At 41.3% G+C, this 24,401-nt stretch overlaps 2 protein-coding genes across 2 annotated transcripts; both read left to right on the top strand.

Moving 5' to 3' along the window:
* Positions 1-4,406: 4,406 nt before the first annotated feature.
* On the top strand, positions 4,407-8,816 carry LOC119490909 (extracellular calcium-sensing receptor-like). The gene is made up of 9 exons (XM_037774449.1): positions 4,407-4,531; positions 4,692-4,986; positions 5,115-5,201; positions 5,477-5,746; positions 5,913-6,119; positions 6,735-7,010; positions 7,375-7,599; positions 7,704-7,827; positions 7,906-8,816. The coding sequence occupies exons 1-9, from the start codon at positions 4,422-4,424 to the stop codon at positions 8,814-8,816; spliced, it is 2,505 nt and encodes an 834-aa protein (XP_037630377.1). The 5' UTR covers positions 4,407-4,421.
* Positions 8,817-13,633: 4,817 nt separating this feature from the next.
* On the top strand, positions 13,634-22,873 carry LOC119490910 (extracellular calcium-sensing receptor-like). The gene is made up of 9 exons (XM_037774451.1): positions 13,634-13,758; positions 18,741-19,035; positions 19,159-19,245; positions 19,517-19,786; positions 19,948-20,154; positions 20,767-21,042; positions 21,433-21,657; positions 21,762-21,885; positions 21,963-22,873. Exons 1-9 carry the CDS (start codon positions 13,649-13,651, stop codon positions 22,871-22,873), a joined length of 2,505 nt encoding a protein of 834 aa, XP_037630379.1. The 5' UTR covers positions 13,634-13,648.
* The last annotated feature ends 1,528 nt before the right edge of the window (positions 22,874-24,401 follow it).

Here is a 24,401-nt window from a genome sequence, read left to right as displayed (position 1 = left end):
TATATGATTAAATAGAAAGCTATGAAATTATTAATCTTAAAGTGCATATCAGATAGCTGAAAGGATTTTCCCTACTCCTGGGTAACAGCAGTGGATAATATTATCAGGTCAGAAACAAAAATGTCTTGTCTCTGGGTATACGGTAATATCTACATTTTAAAGGAAATGCTTTGTTGAAAATATTAATGTCTACATATGTTCATAGGTGCAGTATACAGTTTGATTATTGAATACTAAATACTGTGGTGCTCACCATGGTCATATAGGCTTATTGCTTTTATCTGTTCTTAGCTTGTGTATTACTTTGAAAAGGTCAACTTCACCACACCATTTGGTGATCAAGTGTCATTTGATGAGAATGGTGATGCCTTACCAATATATGATATCATGAACTGGCTGTGGCTCCCTGATGGACGAACTAAAGTTGAGTATGTGGGCGAGGTAAAAGAGTCAGCCAAAGGTGAAGAACTCACACTTGATGAAAACAAAATCTTCTGGAACTTTGAATCCAAACAGGTTATTTCTGCTATTTCAGACACCTATTCTGTGTGCCATGAATGACTCATTTAAGCAGTGTAGAAGTATCGTAGAATAACAGATATTTATTTTTCTTCTGACAGCCACCCCGGTCAGTGTGCAGTGAGAGCTGTCTACCAGGTACCCGCATGGCCAGAAAGAAGGGGCAACCTGAGTGCTGTTTTGACTGCATCCCTTGTTCTGAGGGAAAGATCAGCAATGAGACTGGTTGGTATTCAATTTTAAACATTGCAGTTTGGAGATATAATTTAAGCATGTATCTCAACAACTCCTCTGTTTCCTTAGACTCCATGGATTGCACCAGTTGTCCAAAGGACTTCTGGTCCAGCCCCCAGCGTGACCACTGTGTTCCTAAGAAAACAGAGTTCCTCTCCTATCAAGAGCCTCTAGGTATCTGCCTGACAGCCATCACATTGTTGGGCACATTCATCTGTGCTATTGTCCTGGGCATCTTCATCTATCATCGCAGTACCCCTATAGTACACGCCAACAACTCAGAACTGAGTTTCCAGCTATTGATATCACTTAAATTATGTTTCCTCTGCTCACTGTTGTTTATCGGCCGTCCCAGGATGTGGACATGCCAACTGAGACATGCAGCATTTGGGATCAGCTTTGTACTTTGTGTCTCATGCATCCTGGTGAAAACCATGGTGGTTTTGGCTGTGTTCGAGGCCTCCAAACCAGGAGGTGGAGCCAGTCTCAAGTGGTTTGGTGCTGTGCAGCAGAGAGGGACCGTTATGGTTCTTACTTCTATTCAGGCAGCAATCTGCACTGCTTGGCTTGTCTCTGCTTCACCAGCTCCTCATAAAAATACTCAATACCACAATGACAAGATAGTTTATGAGTGTGTAGTCGGATCCACAGTTGGTTTTGCGGTGTTACTAAGTTACATTGGCTTACTGGCTATCCTCAGCTTCCTACTAGCATTCATGGCGAGGAATCTTCCAGACAACTTCAATGAAGCCAAGTTCATCACTTTCAGCATGCTGATCTTCTGTGCTGTGTGGGTGGCCTTTGTCCCCGCTTATATTAGCTCACCAGGCAAATATGCAGATGCAGTGGAGGTATTCGCCATCATGGCCTCCAGTTTTGGTCTCTTGGTGGCACTGTTTGGACCCAAATGTTACATAATCCTGCTGAAACCAGAGAGGAACACAAAGAAAGCAATCATGAGTCGGGGCATTGAGTCATAAAACATTCAAACGGAATTATTACTTTTTCTCTATACAATACAAACATAAAGGAAGAAAAATGTGTTGGTAGTAATAGCAATGTTATTAGTAATTGAGAAAATAGGGTGATGACAAATAACTTGGATCATGTAGCGTTATTGCATAGAGCAGATTCATCATCTATCAATAATTAATATCAAAATATGTATTAATAATTAATAACCCCAAATTATTAATCCTAAACCCATGAATTTTTGGTAATATGTGAAGGAAAGTAGTGACACTCATCTTCAAAAATCACACACAATTAGTCTTAAAATCAGAATTTACCCAGGTGCCACCCAATTTTATAAAAACCAAGAACCGAGTTCTGTATAAAATTAAATGTTTATTTGACTATCTACATAACTAAACTACTAACAGAGGATATTGCATAAATGATCAAACAAAGAGAAAAAGGAATACTTTAAAAAAAGGATAACTGAGGATATATAGTGAATACAATCATGAACATTTATGGTTAGAAACAAATTAAACTGACCAGGTCAATTCAGTGACTAATATCTCTGATTGAATTTGTTGTTTGATGTTTGCCTATCAATTAAATTTAGTTTTGGTATTCACAGCTGCATGTGTCTTTGGGTGCCTGTGATCCATTATCTCAAAGGAATGTAGATAGTCTTAAAACCAGGGAGTAGGCCATAAATTATCCTTTGTTTCTTCACTTGTTCCTCCAATTTGTTGCCTCACAGAAAGAGGTTCACAGCCTCAAATCCGGTTTGGGGCCCTTCTCTGTGAAGTTTGCATGTTCTCCCCATGTTGGCGTGGGTTTTCTCAGGGATCTCCGGCTTCCTCCCACAGTCCAAAGACATGCAGGTTAGGTTCATTGTTGACTCTAAATGGCCTGTAGGTGTGAATGTCAGTAAGAGTGGTTGTCTGTTTCTACTTGTCAGTCCTGTGATAATCTGGCGACCTGTCCAGGGTCTAATGAGTACTTCTCTAATAATTTGTAATGGAGTATTATATAGCAGATAATGATGAGTTACTAGAGAACAGACAGGGAGAACCTATATTAATGAATCATTAAGTAAAAACGTAGTTTGTGAATATTTTTGACTTTATCATACTGACCACTTTCATGACTTGTTCCTGATTAACTCTGAATAAGCTGCTGAGCAGCACAAAAATAGTAACGACTCATTAATTACTGAGAACTTAAACATAACTTACTGTTTTTGTGTCCCTCCAAGTAAAGTGAGACATAATCCTGAATAATTAATGAAGAGTCCCTCATTACTTAATCATTATCTTTACAATTGACTCCTTTAAAAATTCAGAGACAGTAGAATTCTTAACAGAGGGTTTGTTCATCATATTCAGACAACATATACATTAAAATTCGCATCCCTGAATATTATCAAGTTGAATATAATTCAAAGAAATTATAAAAAACGTTTTTATTGAGAGTTACTGATTAACTAATAGTTCACAAGCATTTAGATCCTCATTCATTTTTTAATTACGTAATCATTAACTAATCTTCTGGAAGCCATGACTAAGCAATTGCCTAACATTATCCATCCATCCAGCTTATCCCGTTAGGGGGTCTGGAGCTGATCCCAGCCGACATTGAGCAAAGGCGGGGTACACCCTGGACAGGTCGCCAGTCCATCGCAGGGCTGACACATAGAGACAGACAACCATTCACACCTACGGGCAATTTAGAGTCAAAAATTAACCTAACCTGCATGTCTTTGGACTGTGGGAGGAAACCGGAGTACCCGGAGAAAACCCACGCTAACACAGGGAGAACATGCAAACTCCACACAGAAGGGCCCCAAGCCGGATTCTAACTTGCGACCCTCTAGCTGTGAGGCGCCAGTGTTAACCACTGCACCACCTAACATTATACAGAAAAGAATTGTAACTTATTGTGTTTTTGTAATTACTTTTATAATTATTCTCTGCAATTAAGCCTGCATGGATTTGCTGCATGTTTTTCTTAAATGCTTCCTACATATGATGCTTTTTGGGGTTTGAGTGAGACAAATAAAATTGCAAATTGGACATACTAATGGGGAAATCTGTCCTGCTCACGTTTCTGCAGAACTGATCATATCTAGTGCCAAGTTAATATGGGTGCCAACCAGATACCATAACACTCCATCAAAAAGACACAGAGCAAGAGAAGATGTAATATTTCACTGAGTGTTTTGGTATGCTGCTACCATCTAGTGGACATATGTGGGTCTAATTTGAGCATTTGGTGAGTTTAATGTGGTATGCTTATCACACAACAAATCACAAGCAAATTTCAGTAGAGATCAATCATAGCGGTCATCCACAACTTCAATTTGGGTTGGAAAGGTTGCTAAAATTGCCTTGGTGAGACTTTATTAAAAATGCACAAATAATTTTGCCTCAATACAAAATCAATCTCAAATGAAGTGCATATTGGGCCCTGCCCTTACTTTTGCGTATGCGCTGATGGGTGGTGTGCAAGATTAAACAATGCTACAAGTCAATAAAAGGGGTTGACACTGAGTCAGATAATGAGTAAATAGGAGGAAAGCCATGTGGGCATTTTTAGACATCAACCTGCTCTTGCTCATGTACTCAGTGTGGTTGTATTCCTACTTTTCTTCTGCTGTGCCCTCCCCTCTCCATTCCACCTCCTGCCGGTTACAGGGACAGTTTCATCTAAATGGGATGCACAAGGCTGGAGATGTGGTTCTGGGTGGGCTGTTTCATATTAACTTTTTTTCTTCCTTTCCTGACTTTTCTTTTACCTCAGAGCCACAACAGCCTACCTGCAACAGGTCAGTCTGTAAGGGAAACAACAAAATGTAGAAACTGGAAGAAGCCAATCCCATTAGTAAAATGTATTTTATATGATAATATATCACTCAGTCAGAATTACATTATGTATTCTGACTGTATATCATGTTGTATTTTCCAACAATGGTATTTTTGTGTTAGTTTTGATATTCTAGGATTCAGACAGGCCCAGACCATGGCCTTTGCTATTGATGAGATCAACAGAAACTCCAACCTGCTACCTAATGTGACTCTGGGATACAGTCTTTATGATAACTGCGGTGCGCTTGTTGTTGGATTCAGTGGTGCATTATCACTGGCAAGTGGTCTAGAGGAGCAGTTTATATTGGACAAGAGCTGTGTAGGAACGCCTCCAGTCCTAGGGATTTTGGGTGATTCTTCCTCTACACGTTCTATTGCCATCTCCACTGTCTTAGGTTTGTACAGATTACCAATGGTAAGTTTTCCACCATGATTCTTTTTTAGCATATTAATTTTAAATGCAATGTGAATTGTAAATATTGGACTAAACAGCAGATGACAAATTTGAATGTTTTTAGGATGTGCAGTCTGTGTCTTTCACAGGTGAGTTATTTTGCCACATGTTCGTGCCTGAGTGACCGGAAAAAGTTTCCATCCTTCTTTAGGACGATCCCAAGTGATGCTTTCCAGGTGACCATCAATCTGCAAAATAAGAATGCATAAACAAAAAGCATGTGCACTGAAACATTCCTTAGAAATAACCTCCTTTTACTGCAATGAAAAATATGTTGTTTTTGTGTAATACTTGTCACATTGTTTGTGCCATTGATGGAGCCGTTTGGTCTCGCCTAAAAAGCTGAGAGGCACCGATTAAACATGGTCAATTGTGGAACCTGTTTAGCAGGTTCCCCACTGAGAGATTATTCTGGCCTATGCATTAATCCCTCCAATCTGTATTTACTTAGGTGCGTGCTATGATTCAGATTCTCAGGCGCTTTGGCTGGACTTGGGCAGGTCTGCTGGTTAGTAATGATGATTACGGACTCCACGCCGCCCGATCCTTTCTATCTGATCTGGGTCAGTCTGGTGGAGGGTGTCTGGCCTACTTAGAAGTTTTGCCCTGGGACAAAGACCCAGCCGAACTAAGGAGAATTGTGGATTTGATGAGGAAATCTACAGCTCGTGTGGTCATTGTCTTTGCACAACCAAGTCACATGATAAACCTCATGGAAGAGGTCAGGCTTGAATTACAGCCTAATTATGATATATATCTACATAATTCTACAATTTAATATTTTGATTGTCTAAAATAAGAGAGTTTTAAACGTGTATGAAAGAGACAAGATATCAATCGTGTCATGACATTATGAATTTATATATTTTATATAATGCAATGCACAGGTGGTGAGGCAGAATGTGACAGGCCTGCAGTGGATGGCCAGTGAAGCCTGGACTGCAGCTACTGTGCTCCAAACACCCCACCTCATGCCGTACCTGAGTGGCACACTGGGCATTGCCATCCGTCGAGGAGAAATACCAGGACTCAGGGACTTCCTGTTAAGAATACGTACTGACATAAAACACAACAACAGCTATGGAAATAACATGGTGAGTTTAAATGGAGACACCCCAGGAGTATAGATTAAAACTGAAATTGTATGTTTAAATCTGAACATTGGACAATGCTAAGTTTAAAATTATTTTTTTTTATTTTGTTCACATATTAGAGTCAAAGGTTATTACAAAACTCAATATGAGAAAATGGCCTTTAAAGATATATATTGTAAAATGCTATACATTTTGAAGACACTCCTGGTGAATTGGTTTAAAAATCTAAGATATCACCATGAAACTTCCCCAGTTGATTACTAACACTAACACTAATTATTTTTCATATTACAAGTTTTCTGAAATGGTATGTTTAAATATGCAAATGAGGCATTATCTTATGGTAACTTTTGGGGATTTTAGGAGAAATCTACAGACAGATATAGACAAAGTGTAGTAAAATAATCACCTATATTGGATGTTTTCTTTCCACTAGTCTGAAAGAAGACATGTTATGGAAGCAAAATAGCCCAAAATTTCTAAATGACCAGTTCATGAAAAACAATGTTTTAGACTGTGGTGTCTCACCTTAACCTTGCAATATGATCTGGTATTTTTAAGAATAATACAGTATATTATGATAATTTATAACACACAGTTTTTAATACATTTCAGGTAAATCAGTTTTGGGAATACACATTTCAGTGTAGATTTGCACCACCTCCAGCAGGTTGGGTGGAGGCTGGGGGAGAACTATGCAGTGGACAGGAAGATCTAGAGAGTGTGGAGACTGAGTTGTTGGACGTTTCAAACATAAGGCCAGAGTATAACGTGTACAAGGCTGTGTATGCTCTGGCGTATGCTCTTGATGACATGCTGCGCTGTTTGCCAGGGAGAGGGCCTTTCAGGGGACACAGCTGTGGCAGTTTGCAAAGATTGGAGCTATGGCAGGTGGGATGTCAGTTTACAGTGCACCTATTTATGTGATTAAATCCTATGCTATCTTCTGGAGTAACATTTCAGGTATATGATTAAATATAAAGCTATGAGATTGCTAATGTTAAAGTGAATTGCAGATAGCTGAAAGGATTTCCCCTACTGCTGGGTGTCAACAGTGGATAATATTATCAGGTCAGAGACAAAAATGTCTTGTCTCTAGATATACAGTAATATCTTCACTTTAAAGAAAATGCTTTGTTGGAAATGTTAATGTCTACATATGTTCATAGGTGCAGTATACAGTTTGATTATTGAATACTAAATACTGTGGTGTTCACCATAGTCATATAGATTTATGTTTTTTATCTGTTCTTAGCTTGTGTATTACTTGGAAAAGGTCAACTTCACCACACCATTTGGTGATCAAGTGTCATTTGATGAGAATGGTGATGCCTTACCAATATATGATATCATGAACTGGCTGTGGCTCCCTGATGGAACAACTAAAGTTGAAAATGTGGGCGAGGTCAAAGAGTCAGCCAAAGGTGAAAAACTCACACTTGATGAAAACAAAATCTTCTGGAACTTTGACTCCAAACAGGTTATTTCTGCTTTTTCAGAAACCTATTCTGTGTGCCATGAATGAGTCATTATAGCAGTATAGAAGTATCGTAGAATAACAGATATTTATTTTTCTTCTGACAGCCACCGCGGTCAGTGTGCAGTGAGAGCTGTCCTCCAGGTACCCGCATAGCCAGAAAGAAGGGGCAACCTGAGTGCTGTTTTGACTGCATCCCTTGTTCTGAGGGAAAGATCAGCAATGAGACTGGTTGGTATTCAATTTTAAACGTTGCAGTTTGGAGATATAATTTAAGCATGTATCTCAACAACTCCTCTGTTTTCTTAGACTCCATGGATTGCAACAGTTGTCCAGAGGACTTCTGGTCCAGCCCCCAGCGTGACCACTGTGTTCCTAAGAAAACAGAGTTCCTCTCCTATCAAGAGCCTCTAGGTATCTGCCTGACAGCCATCACATTGTTGGGCACATTCATCTGTGCTGTTGTCCTGGGCATCTTCATCTATCATCGCAGCACCCCTATAGTACGCGCCAACAATTCAGAACTGAGTTTCCAGCTATTGATATCACTTAAATTATGTTTCCTCTGCTCACTGTTGTTTATCGGCCGTCCCAGGCTGTGGACATGCCAACTGAGACATGCAGCATTTGGGATCAGCTTTGTACTTTGTGTCTCATGCATCCTGGTGAAAACCATGGTGGTTCTGGCTGTGTTCAAGGCCTCCAAACCAGGAGGAGGAGCCAGTCTCAAGTGGTTTGGTGCTGTGCAGCAGAGAGGGACAGTTATGGTTCTTACTTCTATTCAGGCAGCAATCTGCACTGCTTGGCTTGTCTCTGCTTCACCAGCTCCTCATAAAAATACTCAATACCACAATGACAAGATAGTTTATGAGTGTGTAGTCGGGTCCACAGTTGGTTTTGCATTGTTACTGGGTTACATTGGCTTACTGGCTATCCTCAGCTTCCTGTTAGCTTTCATGGCGAGGAATCTTCCAGACAACTTCAATGAAGCCAAGTTCATCACTTTCAGCATGCTGATCTTCTGTGCTGTGTGGGTGGCCTTTGTCCCCGCTTATATTAGCTCACCAGGCAAATATGCAGATGCAGTGGAGGTATTCGCCATCCTGGCCTCCAGTTTTGGTCTCTTGGTGGCACTGTTTGGACCCAAATGTTACATAATCCTGCTGAGACCAGAGAGGAACACAAAGAAAGCAATCATGGGTCGGGGCATTGAGTCATAAAACATTCAAACAGAATTATTACTTTTTCTCTATACAATACAAACATAAAGGAAGAAAAATATGTTGGTAGTAATAGCAATGATATTAGTAACTGAGAAAGTAGGATCATGTAGCGTTATTGCATAGAGCATTTTAATCATCAATCAATAATTAATATCAAAATGTGTATCTATAATTAATAACCCAAAATTATTAATCATAAACCCATGAATTGTGGTAAAATGTGAAGGAAAGTGGTGACACTCAGCTTCAAATATCACACACAATTAGTTTTAATATCAGAATTTACCCAGGTGCCACCCAATTTTATAAAAACCAAGAACCAAGTTCTGTATAAGATTAAATGTTTATTTGACTAACTACATAACTAATCTACTAACAGAGGACATTGCATAAATGATAAAACAAAAAAAAAATGAATAAATTGAATATAGGATAATTGAAGAAATATAGTGAATACAATGATGAACATTTATGGATAGAAACAAATTAAAGTGAGCAGGTCAATTCAGTGACTAATATCTCTGATTGAATTTGTTTTTTGATGTTTGCCTATCAATTAAATTTAGTTTTGGTAATAAAGCACCATTCAGCATCAGAGAGTTTAAGTAGTATAATATACACACACACATATAAAATATAAAAATTGATGTAGCAGGATCTCATCAAGTGATTAATATAAAGGGAAGGGTTTTATCGATAGCTTATGATTATGCACTTATCAGCATTGAGTATTTGGGTTATCTAAATTAAAAATGACTGAACTAGATAAATTGTTGGAAACAAACTTAGTCACAAATGTGGATTTCCAAAGGAATGCAGGGAGAGGACAGAAGTGTGCAACAGACTTGTGTCTTTGCTGGCACCTACCAATTTCAGTTTTCTTCTTGTCCCAAACATGTACATGTTGAACAAAACTGCCTGTTATCAAACATATGTTAGCAAAGCACAACACATCAATTCAAGTACATGTTATTTTGCATTAAATGTCATTTCCATTTTGGTCTCATTCACAGCTGCATGTGTCTTTGGGTGACTGTGAGCCAATATCTCAAAGGAATGTAGATAGTCTTAAAACCTAGTGAGTAGGCCATAAATTATCCTTTGTTTCTTCACTTGTTCCTCCAATTTGTTGCTTCACAGCAAGAGGGTTGCAGGTTCAAATATAGCTTGGGGCCCTTCTCTGTGGAGTTTGGATGTTCTCCCCATGTTAGCGTGGGTTTTCTCCGTGTTCTCCTGCTTCCTCCCAAAGTCCAAAGATATGCGGTTTAGGGTCATTGTTGACTCAAAATGGCCTGTAGATGCGAATGTCAGTAAGAATGGTTGTCTGTCTCTATGTGTCTGCCCCATGATAGTCTGGCGACCTGTCCAGAGTCTAATGAGTACTTCTCTAATAATTCTAAATGGAGTGTTACATAGCAGATAATGATGAGTTACTAGAGAACAGACAGGGAGAACCTATATTAATGAATCATTAAGTAAAAATTAGTTTGTGAATATTTTTGACTTGATCATACTGACCACTTTCATGACTTATTCCTGATTAACTCTGAATCAGCTGCTGAGCAGCACAAAAATAGTAACGACTCATTAATTACTGAGAACTTAAACATAACTTACTGTTTTTGTGTCCCTCCAAGTAAAGTGAGACATAATCCTGAATAGTTAATGAAGAGTCCCTCATTACTTAATCATTATCTTTACAATTGAATCCTTTAAAAATTCAAAGACAGCAGAATTCTTTACAGATGTTTTGTTCATCATATTCAGACAACATTTTTATTCAGAGTTACTGATTAACTAATAGCTCACTAGCATTTAGATCCTCATTCATTTTTTAATTACGTAATCATTAACTAATCTTCTGGAAGCCATGACTATGCAATGGCCTAACATTATACAGAAAATAATTGTAACTTTTTGTGTTTTTGTGTTTACTTTTATTAATATTTTCTGCAATTAAACCTGCATGGATTTGCTGCATATTTTCCTTAATGCCTCCTAAATATGATGTTTTTTGGGGTTTGAGTCAGACAAAGCCAGTGTTTTAATTGATGCAATTTTGTGCTACATTTTAGAGCGAATAGAGTTGCATCAGACATTGACCAATTCCGACCAATCTGCTTTCTGAACGTCGAGGGGAAAATCTTTTTTTCAGCATAGTATTACAGAGGCTGTCTACCTACCTGCAAAGAAACAAGTACATCGATGCAACTGTGCAAACAGCAGGGATACCAGGGTTCTCTGGTTGCTTGTAGCATGATTTGGCACCAGATCCAGTCAGCCAAGAAGGACAAAAGGGACCTCCATGTGATCTTCCTTGACCTGGCAAACACATTCGACTCTGTTCCCCATGACCTCCTCTAGGAATCTTTCAACTTTTTCCACGTACCAGAGCCCATTACTACACTGGTTAAGACCTATTTCCAAGACCTGCAGCTGTGCTTCACAACAGCCGAATTTACTACAACATGACAACGCTTGGAAGTAGGCATTATGTTAGGCTGCACAGTTTCAACTTTGGCTTTCACAATGGCCATGGAAGTCATCATCAGGGCTTCAAAATGGGTGGTTGGCGGTGAGAGAACCAGGGCTGGCCTCCGTCTTCCACCTATCAGGGCGTACATGGACGACATGACCACACTGACCACTACTGCAGCATGCTCCAAGCGACTACTTGGAAAGCTGCAGGAGAACATCAAGTGGGCCCGCATGAAAATAAATCCAAGCAAGTCTCGGAGCATCTCCGTGTCAAGGGAGTGCTTAAAGACACAAGGTTCTACATCGGTGACGACCCGATACCAACAGGTTCTGAGCAGCCTGTCAAAAGCCTGGGCAGATGGTACAATGCTAGCCTCAAGGACAAAGAGCAAGTGCAACAACTAAAGCAAGAAGTTGTCAATGGGCTAGAGAACATCAACATGACCCTGTTGCCTGGGAAATTGAAACTCTGGTGCCTACAGTTTGGACTCCTCCCCCAGACAATGTGGCCACTCACCATCTATGAAGTCCCGCTAACAACTGTGGAGAAGATGGAGCGAACCATCACCTCATATGTGAAGAAATGGCTCGGAGTCCCACGATGTTTGAATAACATCGCCCTCTAAGGCAAAGGGATCCTGGAACTGCCTCTCACCAGTCTAACGGAGGAATACAAGTGTTCTGAAGTAAGACTCCAAATGACACTGAAACACTCCAGAGACAAGACCATCAGTAATGCTGCACTGCCCCTAAGAACTGGGCGGAAATGGACACCATCCGATGTAGTACAGCAAGCTACATCAACCCTGAGGCACAAAGACATTGTGGGGCAAGTCCAGCAGGGAAGAGGGGGCTTTGGCCTGACAGCAAGTAAACCAACTTGGCGAAAGACCACAGCGTCGGAGCGGAGAACACTGGTGGTCGAGGAGGTGCGCAGACAGGAGGAGGCCACACGAGGTGCAAAGGCTGTCTCTCTTGCAAAGCAGGGGCAATGGACGTGATGGGAAAGCGTGGAGAGAAGAAAAATCAGCTGGAGGGAGCTATGGGAAATGGAAGCAAGCAAGATCAGCTTTATCATCAGAGTGACATACAACCTTCTTCCATCACCAAAGAATCTCTGTCAGTGGTATGGTGAGGATCCAACCTGTGCCCTCTGCCCAGCTCCAGCGACTCTCAAACACATCATGACAGGTTGCAAGACCAAGCCAGACACAGGACGCCTATTCATGGCATACTCTGGTCCCCCTCACTGAAGACTGCTTACATAGTAGAGCTCATAGTTCCATGGGAAAACTTGATTGAAGAGGCCTACGAATGTAAGAAGCTGCGCTACGCAGAGCTAGCAGCAGAAGCGAAGCAGCGAGGCTGGAACACCAAAGTCTATCAAGTGGAAGTAGGATGCAGAGGATTCGTGGCTTCTTCTACCATCAGATTGCTGAAAGAGCTGGGATGCCATGGTCAGGCTCTGCGGCGGACCATCAGAGCAATCTCAGAAGCGGCTGAAAGAGGCAGCCAGTGGATTTGACTCAAGCGGAATGATCCGGGCAGGGCAGATTTTAACACCACGTCCTGTGTTTATTTATTCTGAGTAAGGTCATCCTACCTGGAAAAGTATCTGCATGCACTCACTATTAATGTGTTGATGTAAATAAGTAATAGGTTTCCGCCTGTAATCGTAGAAATGCAGTTCTACTATAAAATTGCAAAATGGACATACTAATGGGGAAATCTGTCCTGCCCACGTTTCTGGAGAACTAATCATACCTGCCAAGTTACTATGGGTGCCAGCCAGATACAATAACCCTCCATCAAACAGACACAGAGCAAGGGAAGATGTAATATTTCACTGAGTGTCTTGGTATGCTGCTACCATCTGGTGGACATACTTGGGTCTAATTTGAGCAGTTGGTGAGTTTAATGTGGTATGCTTATCACACAAAAAATCACACTCAAATTTCAGTAGACATCAATCATAGCGGTCATCCACAACTTCAATTTGGTTTGGAAATGTTGCTAAAATTGCCTTGGTGAGACGTTATTAAAAATGCACAATTAATTTTGCCTCAATATAAAATCAATCTCAAATGAAATGCATATCAGGCCCTGCCCTTACTTTTGTGTATGCGCTGATGGGTGGTGTGGAAGATTAAACAATGCTACAAGTCAATAAAAGGGGTTGACACTGAGTCAGAAAAGGAGTAAATAGGAGGAAAGCCATGTGGGCATTTTTAGATATCAACTTCCTCATGCTCATGTACTCTGTGTTGTTTTATTCCTACTTTTCTTCTGCTGTGTCTTCCCCTCTCCATTCCACCTCCTGCCGGTTACAGGGACAGTTTCATCTAAATGGGATGCACAAGGCTGGAGATGTGGTTCTGGGAGGGCTGTTTGAGATACACTTATTTTCTGTCTTTCCTGACCTGTCTTTTACCTCAGAGCCACAACAGCCAAACTGCCACAGGTCAGTAAGTCAGGGAAACAAACAAAATGCAGAAAAGAAGAAGCCAATCCCATTAGTAAAATGTATTTTATATGATAAGATATTACCCGGTCAGAATGACATTGTTTATTCATGCCATTTAAGACGTATCACTTGTCTTCTCTATTTTTTTTTAATCAAGTATTGTAATAATTGTTGCTGTTCAACTGGCTTAATTGTTTGAAAAATCTGTAATTGTGCAACACGTTCATGTCAGCACAGTGACTGTATCATGTTGTATTTTCCAACAATGATATTTGTTAGTTTTGATATTCTAGGATTCAGACAGGCCCAGACCATGGCCTTTGCTATTGATGAGATCAACAGAAACTCCAACCTGCTACCTAATGTGACTCTGGGATACAGTCTTAATGACAACTGTGTCAACCTAGGAAATGGATTATGTGCAGCATTGTCATTAGCCAGTGGTCGAGAGGAGCAGTTTATATTGGACAAGACCTGTATAGGAACCCCTCCAGTCCTTGGGATTGTGGGTGATACTTTCTCTAGTGGTTCTATTGCCATCTCCGCTGTTTTAGGTTTGTACAGATTACCTATGGTAAGTTTTCCACCATGATTCTTTTATATTTTTTAATTTGAATTGCAATGTCAATTGTAAACATTGGACTAATCAGCCGATGAAGAATTTGATTGATTTTAGGATGTACAGTCTGTGTCTTTCACAGGTGAGTTATTTTGCCACACAAAACACCCAACAGCTCCAGCAGGGGACCCCAAACTTCCCTTTCCCGGGCCACATTAACCAGCTCTGACTGGGGGATCCAGAGGCGTTCCCAGGCCAGTTTGGAGATATAATCTCTCCATCTAGTCCTGGGTCTTCCGCGTGGCCTCCTCCCAGCTGGGTGTGCCTGGAACACCTCCCTAGGGAGGCGCCCTGGGGGCATCCTTACCAGTTTCCCGAACCACCCCAGCTGGTTCCTTTCAACGCATGGAGCAGCGGCTCCACGCCGAGCTCCTCACGGATGACTGAGCTTTTCACCCTATCTCTAAGGGAGACGCCAGCCACCCTCCTGAGAAAACCCATTTCGGCCGCTTGTACCCGCGATCTAGTTCTTTCGGTCATGACCCAGCCCTCATGACCAAAGGTGAAAGTAGGAACGAAGATTGACTGGTAGGTCGAGAGCTTTGCCTTCCTGCTTTGAACTCCTTCACTTGGGGTAAGGACTCATTCCACTCACTGGATCGGTTCACACTCGGCTGCAAACCGATCCAGTGAGTGCTTGAGGTCACAGACCGATGATGCCAACAGGACCACCTCAGAACACCGAACTGCAAACCCTCCTTCCCCCGACTACGCCTTGATATCCTGTCCATGAAAATCACAAACAAGATTGGTGAGAAAGCGCAGCCCTGGCGGAGGCAAACCCCCACCGGAAACGAGTCCTACTTACTGCCGAAAAACCGAACACAGCTCTCGCTTTGGGCATACAGAGATTGGATGGCCCTAAGAAGTGCCCCCCTCACCCCATACTCCGGCAGCACCCCCCACAGTATCTCTCGGGGGACCCGGTCATATGCCCTCTCCAAGTCCACAAAACACAGGTAGACTGGATAGGCATACTCCCAGGCCCCCTCCAGGATCCTTGCGAGAATGAAGAGCTGGTCCGTTGTTCCATGGCCAAGACAGAATCCGCATTGTTCCTCTTCGATCCGAGGTTCGACTATCGGCCAAACCCTACTTTCCAGCACCTTGGAGTAGACTTTACCAGGGAGGATGAGTAGTGTGATACCCCTGTAATTGGCACACACTCTCTGGTCCCCCTTTTTGAACAGGGGAACCACCACCCCGGTCTACCACTCCTTAGGCAATGTCACCGACTTCCAAGCAATGTTGAAGAGACGTGTCCTCCAAGACTGCCCCTCCACACCAAATCCTTTAGCATTTCTGGAGGGATCTCATCACTCCCCAGGGCTTTGCCACTGGTGAGTTGTTTGACTACCTCAGTGACTTCCACCAGGGGAAATTAATGATGGTCCCCCATCAGCTTACAGCTCTGCCTATACAATAGAGGGCGTATTAGTCGGATTCAGGAGTTCCTCAAAGTGCTCCTTCCACTGCCCGATTACCTCCTCAGTTGAGGTCAACAGTGTCCCCTCCTTACTGTACACAGCTTGGATGGTTACCCGTTTCCCCCTCCTGAGGTGCCGGACGGTTTTCCAGAAGCACCTTGGTGCCGACCAAAAGTCCTTCTCCATGGCTGCTCCAAAATCCTTCCACACCTGCTGCTTTGCTTCCTTCACGGCAGTGGCTGCTGCCCTTCGGGCCTGACAGTACCTTGCAACTGCCTCCGGAGTCCTCCGAGACATATCCCGGAAGGCCTCCTTCTTCAGTTGGACGGCTTCCCTGACCAACGGTGTCCACCACTCGAGTTCAATGCCCCCAACCTCCACAAAGATAACAGAAAAGCTCCGCCGGAGGTGTATGTTGAAGATCTTTTGGACAGGGGCCTCCTCCAGACGTTCCCAGTTCACCTGCACTACGCGTTTGGGCTTACCAGGTCTGTCCAAAGTCTTCCCCCACCCTCTGACCCAACTCACCACCAGATGGTGATCAGTTGACAGCTCCGCCTCTCTCTTCACCCGAGTGTCCAAAACATGCGCCCTCAGATCAGACGATACGATTACAAAATCAATCATTGACCTTCGGTCTAGGGTGCTCTGCTACGACGTACACTTATGAGCATCCTTATGTTCGAACATGGTGTTCGTTATGGACAGTCCATGACTAGCACAGAAATCCAATAACAAACGACCACTCGGGTTTAGATCAGGGAGGCCATTCCTCCCAATCACGCCACTCCAGGTGCCTCCATCATTGCGCACGTGCACGTTGAAGTCTCCCAGCAGAACTATGGAGTCCCCTACTGGAGCCCCATGCAGGACTCCAACGTAGCGGCACTCAGCCGGGGATTTGTGAGTATCCCCACAACCGCCCGAAGCTCCGGCTCCTTCCCCCACAGAGAGGTGATGTTCCACGTCCCAAGAGCTAGCCTCTGCCGCACGGTACGTTCCGTTGAGGTCCCTGGCATTCACTGCCACCCGCGTGACAGCACACCCGACCCCAGCGGTTCCTCCCGCAGGTGGTGGGCCCACAGGATGGAGAGGAGGGGGGTGCCACGTCGCTTCTTGGGGCTTCTTGTTGCTGATGGGCCCTCCGTCTGGGCCTGGCTCAAGACGTGGGCCGGGTAACTACTCCTCTGCCTCGTTTTCACATTGGGGTTTATGAACCATTCTTAGTCTGGTCCCTCACCTGAGACCAATTTGCCATGGGAGACCCTACCAGGAGCACCAGGTTCCAGACAACACAGCCCTAAAGGTCATAGGGACACACAAACCTCTCCACCGGCCTAACATTATACAGAAAAGAATTGTAACTTTTTGTGTTTTTGTGTACACTGTTATAATTATTTTCTGCACTTAAGCCTGCATGGATTTGCTGCAATTTTTTCTTAAATGCCTCCTAAATAAGATGCTTTTTTGGGTTTGAGTCAGAGAAAGCCAGTGTTTTAATTGATGCAATATTCTGATATTATACAGTTGAGTAAGGTCATCCTGCCTGGAAAATTATGTGCATGCATTCACTATTAATATGTTCATGTATATAAGTAACAGATTACTGTCTGTAATTATAGAAATACAGCTACCAAATCTATAAAATTGCAAATTTGACAGACTAATAGGGACATCTGTCCTGCCTACATGTTTCTGCTGAACTGATCATATCTAATGCCTGCCAAGTGGGTGCCAGCCAGACACAATAATTCTCCATCAAACGGACACAGTGCAAGGAAAGACATAATATTTCACGCATTCATGCACCCACTATTAATGCGTTGAGGTAAATAAGTATAGGTCTCTAGCTGTTTTCATACAAATACAGTTACCAAATCTATAACATTGCAAATTGCACAGACTAATGAGGAAATCTGTCTTGACCACATTTCTGCAGAACTTATCATATCTAATGCCAAGTTACTATGAGTGCCAGTCAGATACAATAACCCTCCATCAAACAGACACAGAGCAAGGGAGGATGTAATATTTCAGTGTCTTGGTATGCTGCTACCATCTAGTGGACATACTCATGGCTAATTTCAGCATTTGCTGAGTTTAATTCGGTATACTTATCACACTAAAAATCGCATGCAAATTTCACGAGGCATCAATCATAGCGGTCATCCACAACTTCAATTTGGGTTAGAAAGGTTGCTAAAATTGCTTTGGTGAGATGTAATTAAAAGTGCACAAATTAATTCCACCTCAATACAAAACCAATCTCAAATTAAATGCACATTAGGCCCTGCCCTTACTTTTGTGTAAGCGCTGATTTGTGGTTTGCAAGATTAAACAATGCTGCAAGTCAATAAAAGGGGTTGACACTGTGTCAGAAAAGCAGTAAACAGGAGGAAAGCCATGGGGGCATTTTTAGATATCAACCTGCTCTTGCTCATGTATTCTGTGTTGTTGAATTCCTACTTTTCTTCTGCTGTGCCCTCCCCTCTCCATTCCACCTCCTGCCGGTTACAGGGACAGTTTCATCTAAATGGGATGCACAAGGCTGGAGATGTGATTCTGGGAGGGTTGTTTCAGATCCACTTATTTTCTGTTTTTCCTGACTTGTCTTTTACCTCAGAACCACAACAGCCTACCTGCAACAGGTCAGTATGTCAGGGAAACAACAAAATGTAGAAACTTGAAGAAACCACTCCAATTAATAAAATGCATTTTATATGATAAGATATCACTCAGTCAGAATTATATAATATATACATGCTATTTTAGACATATCACTTGTCTTCTCTATTTTTTTTTTTATTCAAGTATTTTAATAATTATTTCTATTCAACTCGCTTGTTTGCAAAATCTGTAATTGTGCAAAATGTTCATGTCAGCACAGTTACTGTATCGTGTTTTATTTTCCAACAATGGTATTTTTGTGTTAGTTTTGATATTCTAGGATTCAGACAGACCCAGACCATGGCCTTTGCCATTGATGAGATCAACAGAAACTCCAACCTCCTACCTAATGTGACTCTGGGATACAGTCTTTATGATAACTGCGGTGCGCTTGTTATTGGATTCAGTGCAGCATTATCACTGGCAAGTGGTCTAGAGGAACAGTTTATATTGGACAAGACCTGTGTAGGAACCCCTCCAGTCCTAGGGATTTTGGGTGATTCTTCCTCTACACGTTCTATTGCCATCTCCACTGTCTTAGGTTTGTACAGATTACCAATGGTAAGTTTTCCATCATGATTCTTTTATAGTAATTTAATTTTAAATGTCAATTGTAAACATTGGACTAATCAGCAGATGAAGGATTTGAATGTTTTTAAGATGTACAGTCTGTGTCTTTCACAGGTGAGTTATTTTGCCACATGTTCGTGCCTGAGTGACCGGAAAAAGTTTCCATCCTTCTTTAGGACGATCCCAAGCGATGCTTTCCAGGTGACCATCAATCAGCAAAATAAGAATGCATAAACAAAAAGCATATGCACTGAAACATTCCTTAGAAATAACCTCCCTGTACTGCAATGAAAAATATGTTGTTTTTGTATAATATTTGTCAGATTGTTTGTGCCATTGATGGAGCCGTTTGGTCTCAGATAACAAAACTGAAAGGCACCAACATGGTCAATTGTGGAACCAGTTTAGCAGGTTCACCACTGAGAGATTATTCTGGCCTGTGCATTAATCCCTCCACTCTATATTTACTTAGGTGCGTGCCATGATTCAGATTCTCAGGCGCTTTGACTGGACTTGGGCAGGTCTGCTGTTTAGTAATGATGATTATGGACTCCACGCCGCCCGATCTTTTCAATCTGATCTTGGTCAGTCTGGTGGAGGGTGTCTGGCCTACTTAGAAATTTTGCCCTGGGACAAAGACGCAGCTGAACTAAGGAGAATTGTGGACTTGATGAGGAAATCTACAGCTCGTGTGGTCATTGTCTTTGCACATCAGAGTCACATGATTAACCTCATGGAAGAGGTCAGGCTTGAATTACAGCTTAATTATAAATTTATATAATTCTACAATTTAATATTTTGATTGTCTGAAATAAGAGTGTTTTACATGTGTATGAAAGAGACAAGATATCAATCGTGTCATGACGGTATGAATTTATATATTTTATATAATGCAATGCACAGGTGGTGAGGCAGAATGTGACAGGCCTGCAGTGGATGGCCAGTGAAGCCTGGACTGCAGCTACTGTGCTCCAGGCCCCCCACCTCATGCCGTACCTGAGTGGTACACTGGGCATTGCCATCCGTCGAGGAGAAATACCAGGACTCAGGGACTTCCTGTTAAGAATACGTCCTGACATACAACACAACAACAGCTATGGAAATAGCATGGTGAGTTAAAGTGGAGATACCCAAGGTGTATAGTTTAAAACTGAAATTGTAGGTTTAAATCTGAACATTGGATAAAGCTAAGTTTGAAATTATTTTTTCATTTTGTTGACATATTAGAGTTAAAGGTTTTTACAAAATTCAAAATGAGAAAACGGCCTTTAAAGATATATATTGTAAAATTCAATACATGATGAAGACACTCCTGGTGAATTGGGTTAAAAATCTAAGATATCACCATGAAATTTCCCCAGTTGATTACTTACACTAAGACAATTATTTTTTGTATTACAAGTTTCTGAAATATTATGTTTAAATATGCAAATGAGGCATTATCTAATGATAACTTTTGGGGAATTTAGGAGAAATCTACAGACAGATATAGACAAAGTGTAATAAAATAAACACCTAAATTAGATGTTTCCTTTCCACTAGTCTAAAAGAAGACATGTCATGGAAGCAAAATAGCCCAAAATTAAAAAATTGACCATTTCATGAAAAACAATGTTTTAGCCTGTAGCGTCTCACCTTAACCTTGCAATATGATCTGGTATTTTTAAGAATAATACAGTATATTGTGATAATTTATAACACACAGTTTTTAATACATTTCAGGTAAATCAGTTTTGGGAATTCACATTTAAGTGTAGATTTGCACCACCTCCAGCAGGTTGGGTGGAGGCTGGGGGAGAACTATGCACTGGACATGAAGATCTAGAGAGTGTGGAGACTGAGTTGTTGGATATTTCAAACCTAAGGCCAGAGTATAACGTGTACAAGGCTGTGTATGCTCTGGCGTATGCTCTTGATGACATGAGGCGCTGTGTGCCAGGAAGAGGGCCTTTCAGGGGACACAGCTGTGCCAGATTGCAAAGACTGGAGCTATGGCAGGTGGGATGTCAGTTTACAGTGCACCTGTTTATGTGACTAACTCCTATGCTATCTTCTGGAGTAACATTTAAGGTATATGACTAAATACAAAGCTATGAGATTGCTAATCTTAAAGTGAATAGCAGATAGCTGAAAGGATTTTCCCTACTGCTGGGTGACAGCAGTGGATAATATTATCAGGTCAGAGACAAAAGGTTCTTGTCTCTGGGCATACGGTAATATTTTCACTTTAAAGAAAATGCTTTGTTGGAAATGTTAATGTCTACATATGTTCATAGGTGCAGTATACAGTTTGATTATTGAATACTAAATACTGTGGTGTTCAACATGGTCATATAGGCTTATTTTTTTTATCTGTTTCATCTCTTTCATCTGTATCTGTTTTATCAGCTTGTGTATTACTTGGAAAAGGTCATCTTCACCACACCATTTGGTGATCAAGTGTCATTTGATGAGAATGGTGATGCCTTACCAATATATGATATCATGAACTGGCTGTGGCTCCCTGATGGACGAACTAAAGTTGAGAATGTGGGCGAGGTCAAAGGGTCAGCCAAAGGTGAAGAACTCACACTTGATGAAGACAAAATCTTCTGGAACTTTGACTCCAAACAGGTTATTTCTGCTTCTTCAGACACCTTTTCTGTGTGCCTTGAATGACTCATTATAGCAGTGTAGAAGTATCGTAGAATAACATATATTTATTTTTCTTCTGACAGCCACCGCGGTCAGTGTGCAGTGAGAGCTGTCCTCCAGGTACCCGCATGGCCAGAAAAAAGGGGCAACCTGTGTGCTGTTTTGACTGCATCCCTTGTTCTGAGGGAAAGATCAGCAATAAGACTAGTTGGTATTCAGTTTTAATATTGCAGTTTGGAGATATAATTTAAGCATGTATCTCAACAACTCCTCTGTTTTCTTAGACTCCATGGATTGCACCAGTTGTCCAGAGGACTTCTGGTCCAGCCCCAAGCGTGACCACTGTGTTCCTAAGAAAACAGAGTTCCTCTCCTATCAAGAGCCTCTAGGTATCTGCCTGACAGCCATCACAATGTTGGGCACATTCATGTGTGCTGTTGTCCTGGGCATCTTCATCTATCATCGCAGCACCCCTATAGTACGCGCCAACAATTCAGAACTGAGTTTCCAGCTATTGATATCAATTAAATTATGTTTCCTCTGCTCACTGTTGTTTATCGGCCGTCCCAGGCTGTGGACATGCCAACTGAGACATGCAGCATTTGGGATCAGCTTTGTGCTTTGTGTCTCATGCATCCTGGTGAAAACCATGGTGGTTCTGGCTGTGTTCAAGGCCTCCAAACCAGGAGGTGGAGCCAGTCTCAAGTGGTTTGGTGCTGTGCAGCAGAGAGGAACAGTTATGGTTCTGACTTCTATCCAGGCAGCAATCTGCACTGCTTGGCTTGTCTCTGCTTCACCAGCTCCTCATAAAAACACTCAATACTACAATGACAAGATAGTTTATGAGTGTGTAGTCGGATCCACAGTTGGTTTTGCAGTGTTACTGGGTTACATTAGCTTACTAGCTATCCTCAGCTTCCTGCTAGCATTCATGGCGAGGAATCTTCCAGACAACTTCAATGAGGCCAAGCTCATCACTTTCAGCATGCTGATCTTCTGTGCTGTGTGGGTGGCCTTTGTCCCCGCTTATATTAGCTCACCAGGCAAATATGCAGATGCAGTGGAGGTATTCGCCATCCTGGCCTCCAGTTTTGGTCTCTTGGTGGCGCTGTTTGGACCCAAATGTTACATCATCCTGCTGAGACCAGAGAGGAACACAAAGAAAGCAATAATGGGTCGGGGCATTGAGTCATAAAACATTCAAACAGAATTATTACTTTGCTCTTTACAATACAAACATAAAAGAAGAAAAATCTGTTGGTAGTAATAGCAATGTTATTAGTAATTGAGAAAGTAGGATCATGTAGCGTTATTGCATAGAGCAGATTCATCATTAATCAATAATTAATATCAAAATATGTATCTATAATTAATAACCCCAAATTATTAATCATAAACCCATGAATTGTGGTAAAATGTGAAGGAAAGTAGTGACACTCAGCTTCAGATATAATACACAATTAGCTTTAATATCAGAATTTACCCAGGTGCCAACCAATTTTATAAAAAACAAGAACCAAGTTCTGTATAAGATTAAATGTTTATTTGACTAACTACATAACTAAACTACTAACAGAGAACATTGCATAAATGGTCAAACAAAAAGAAAAATGAATAAATTGAATAAAGGATAATTGAAGAAATATAGTGAATACAATGATGAACATTTATGGAAAAAAAACAAATTAAAGTGAGCGGGTCAATTCAGTGACTGATATCTCTGATTGAATTTGTTGTTTGATGTTTGCCTATCAATTAAATTTAGTTTTGGTATTAATGCACCATTCAGCATCGTAGAGTTTAAGTAGTATAATATACACACACACATATAAAATATGAAAATAATTATGTAGCAAGATCTCATCAAGTGATTAATATAAAGGGAAGGTTTTTATCTACAGCTTATGATTATGTACTTATCAGCATTGAGTATTTGGGTTATCTAAATTAAAAATGACTGAACTAGATAAATTGTTCTAAACAAACTTAGTCACAAATGTGGATTTCCAAAAGAAGGCAGGGAGAGGACAGAAGTGTGAGACAGGCTTTTGTTGTCTCTGCTGGCACCTACTAATTTCAGTTTTCTTCTTGTCCCAAACATGTACATGTTGAACAAAACTGCCTGTTATCAAACATATGTTAGCAAAGCACAACACATCAATTCAAGTACATGTTAATTTGCATTAAATGTCATTTCCATTTTGGTCTCATTCACAGCTGCGTGTGTCTTTGGGTGACTGTGAGCCAACATCTCAAAGAAATGTAGGTAGTCTTAAAACCCAGGGAGTAGGCCATAAATTCTCCTTTGTTTCTTCACTTGTTCCTCCAATTTGTTGCCTCACAGCAAGAGGGTTGCAGGTTGAAATATGGCTTGGGGCCCTTCTCTGTGGAGTTTGCATGTTCTCCCCATGTTAGCGTGGGTTTTCTCCGTGTTCTACTGCTTCCTCCCACAGTCCAAAGATATGCGGTTTAGGTTCATTGTTGATTCAAAATGGCCTGTAGGTGTGAATGTCAGTAAGATTAGTTGTCTGTTTCTATGTGTCAGCCCTGTGATAGTCTGGCAAACTGTCCAGGGTCTAATGAGTACTTCTCTAATAATTCTAAATTTAGTGTTATAGAGCAGATAATGATGAGTTACTAGAGAACAGACAGGGAGAACCTATATTAATGAATCATTAAGTAAAAATTAGCTTGTGAATATTTTTGACTTGATCAACCTGACC

Source organism: Sebastes umbrosus, chromosome 7, assembly GCF_015220745.1.
Source record: "Sebastes umbrosus isolate fSebUmb1 chromosome 7, fSebUmb1.pri, whole genome shotgun sequence".
Lineage (NCBI taxonomy): Eukaryota > Metazoa > Chordata > Actinopteri > Perciformes > Sebastidae > Sebastes > Sebastes umbrosus.
This window is presented reverse-complemented; position numbering and strand designations above follow the sequence as displayed.

Excerpts from the sequence above, each read along its gene's own strand:
- LOC119490909 (XM_037774449.1), top strand. The coding sequence starts at position 4,422 with ATGCACAAGGCTGGAGATGTGGTTCTGGGTGGGCTGTTTCATATTAAC. Across the intron at positions 4,987-5,114 it reads GTTTGTACAGATTACCAATG|GTGAGTTATTTTGCCACATG; the intron begins GTAAGTTTTCCA and ends TGTCTTTCACAG. Across the intron at positions 7,600-7,703 it reads GGAACTTTGACTCCAAACAG|CCACCGCGGTCAGTGTGCAG; the intron begins GTTATTTCTGCT and ends TTCTTCTGACAG.
- LOC119490910 (XM_037774451.1), top strand. The coding sequence starts at position 13,649 with ATGCACAAGGCTGGAGATGTGGTTCTGGGAGGGCTGTTTGAGATACAC. Across the intron at positions 19,246-19,516 it reads TCCCAAGCGATGCTTTCCAG|GTGCGTGCCATGATTCAGAT; the intron begins GTGACCATCAAT and ends ATATTTACTTAG. Across the intron at positions 21,043-21,432 it reads AAAGACTGGAGCTATGGCAG|CTTGTGTATTACTTGGAAAA; the intron begins GTGGGATGTCAG and ends CTGTTTTATCAG.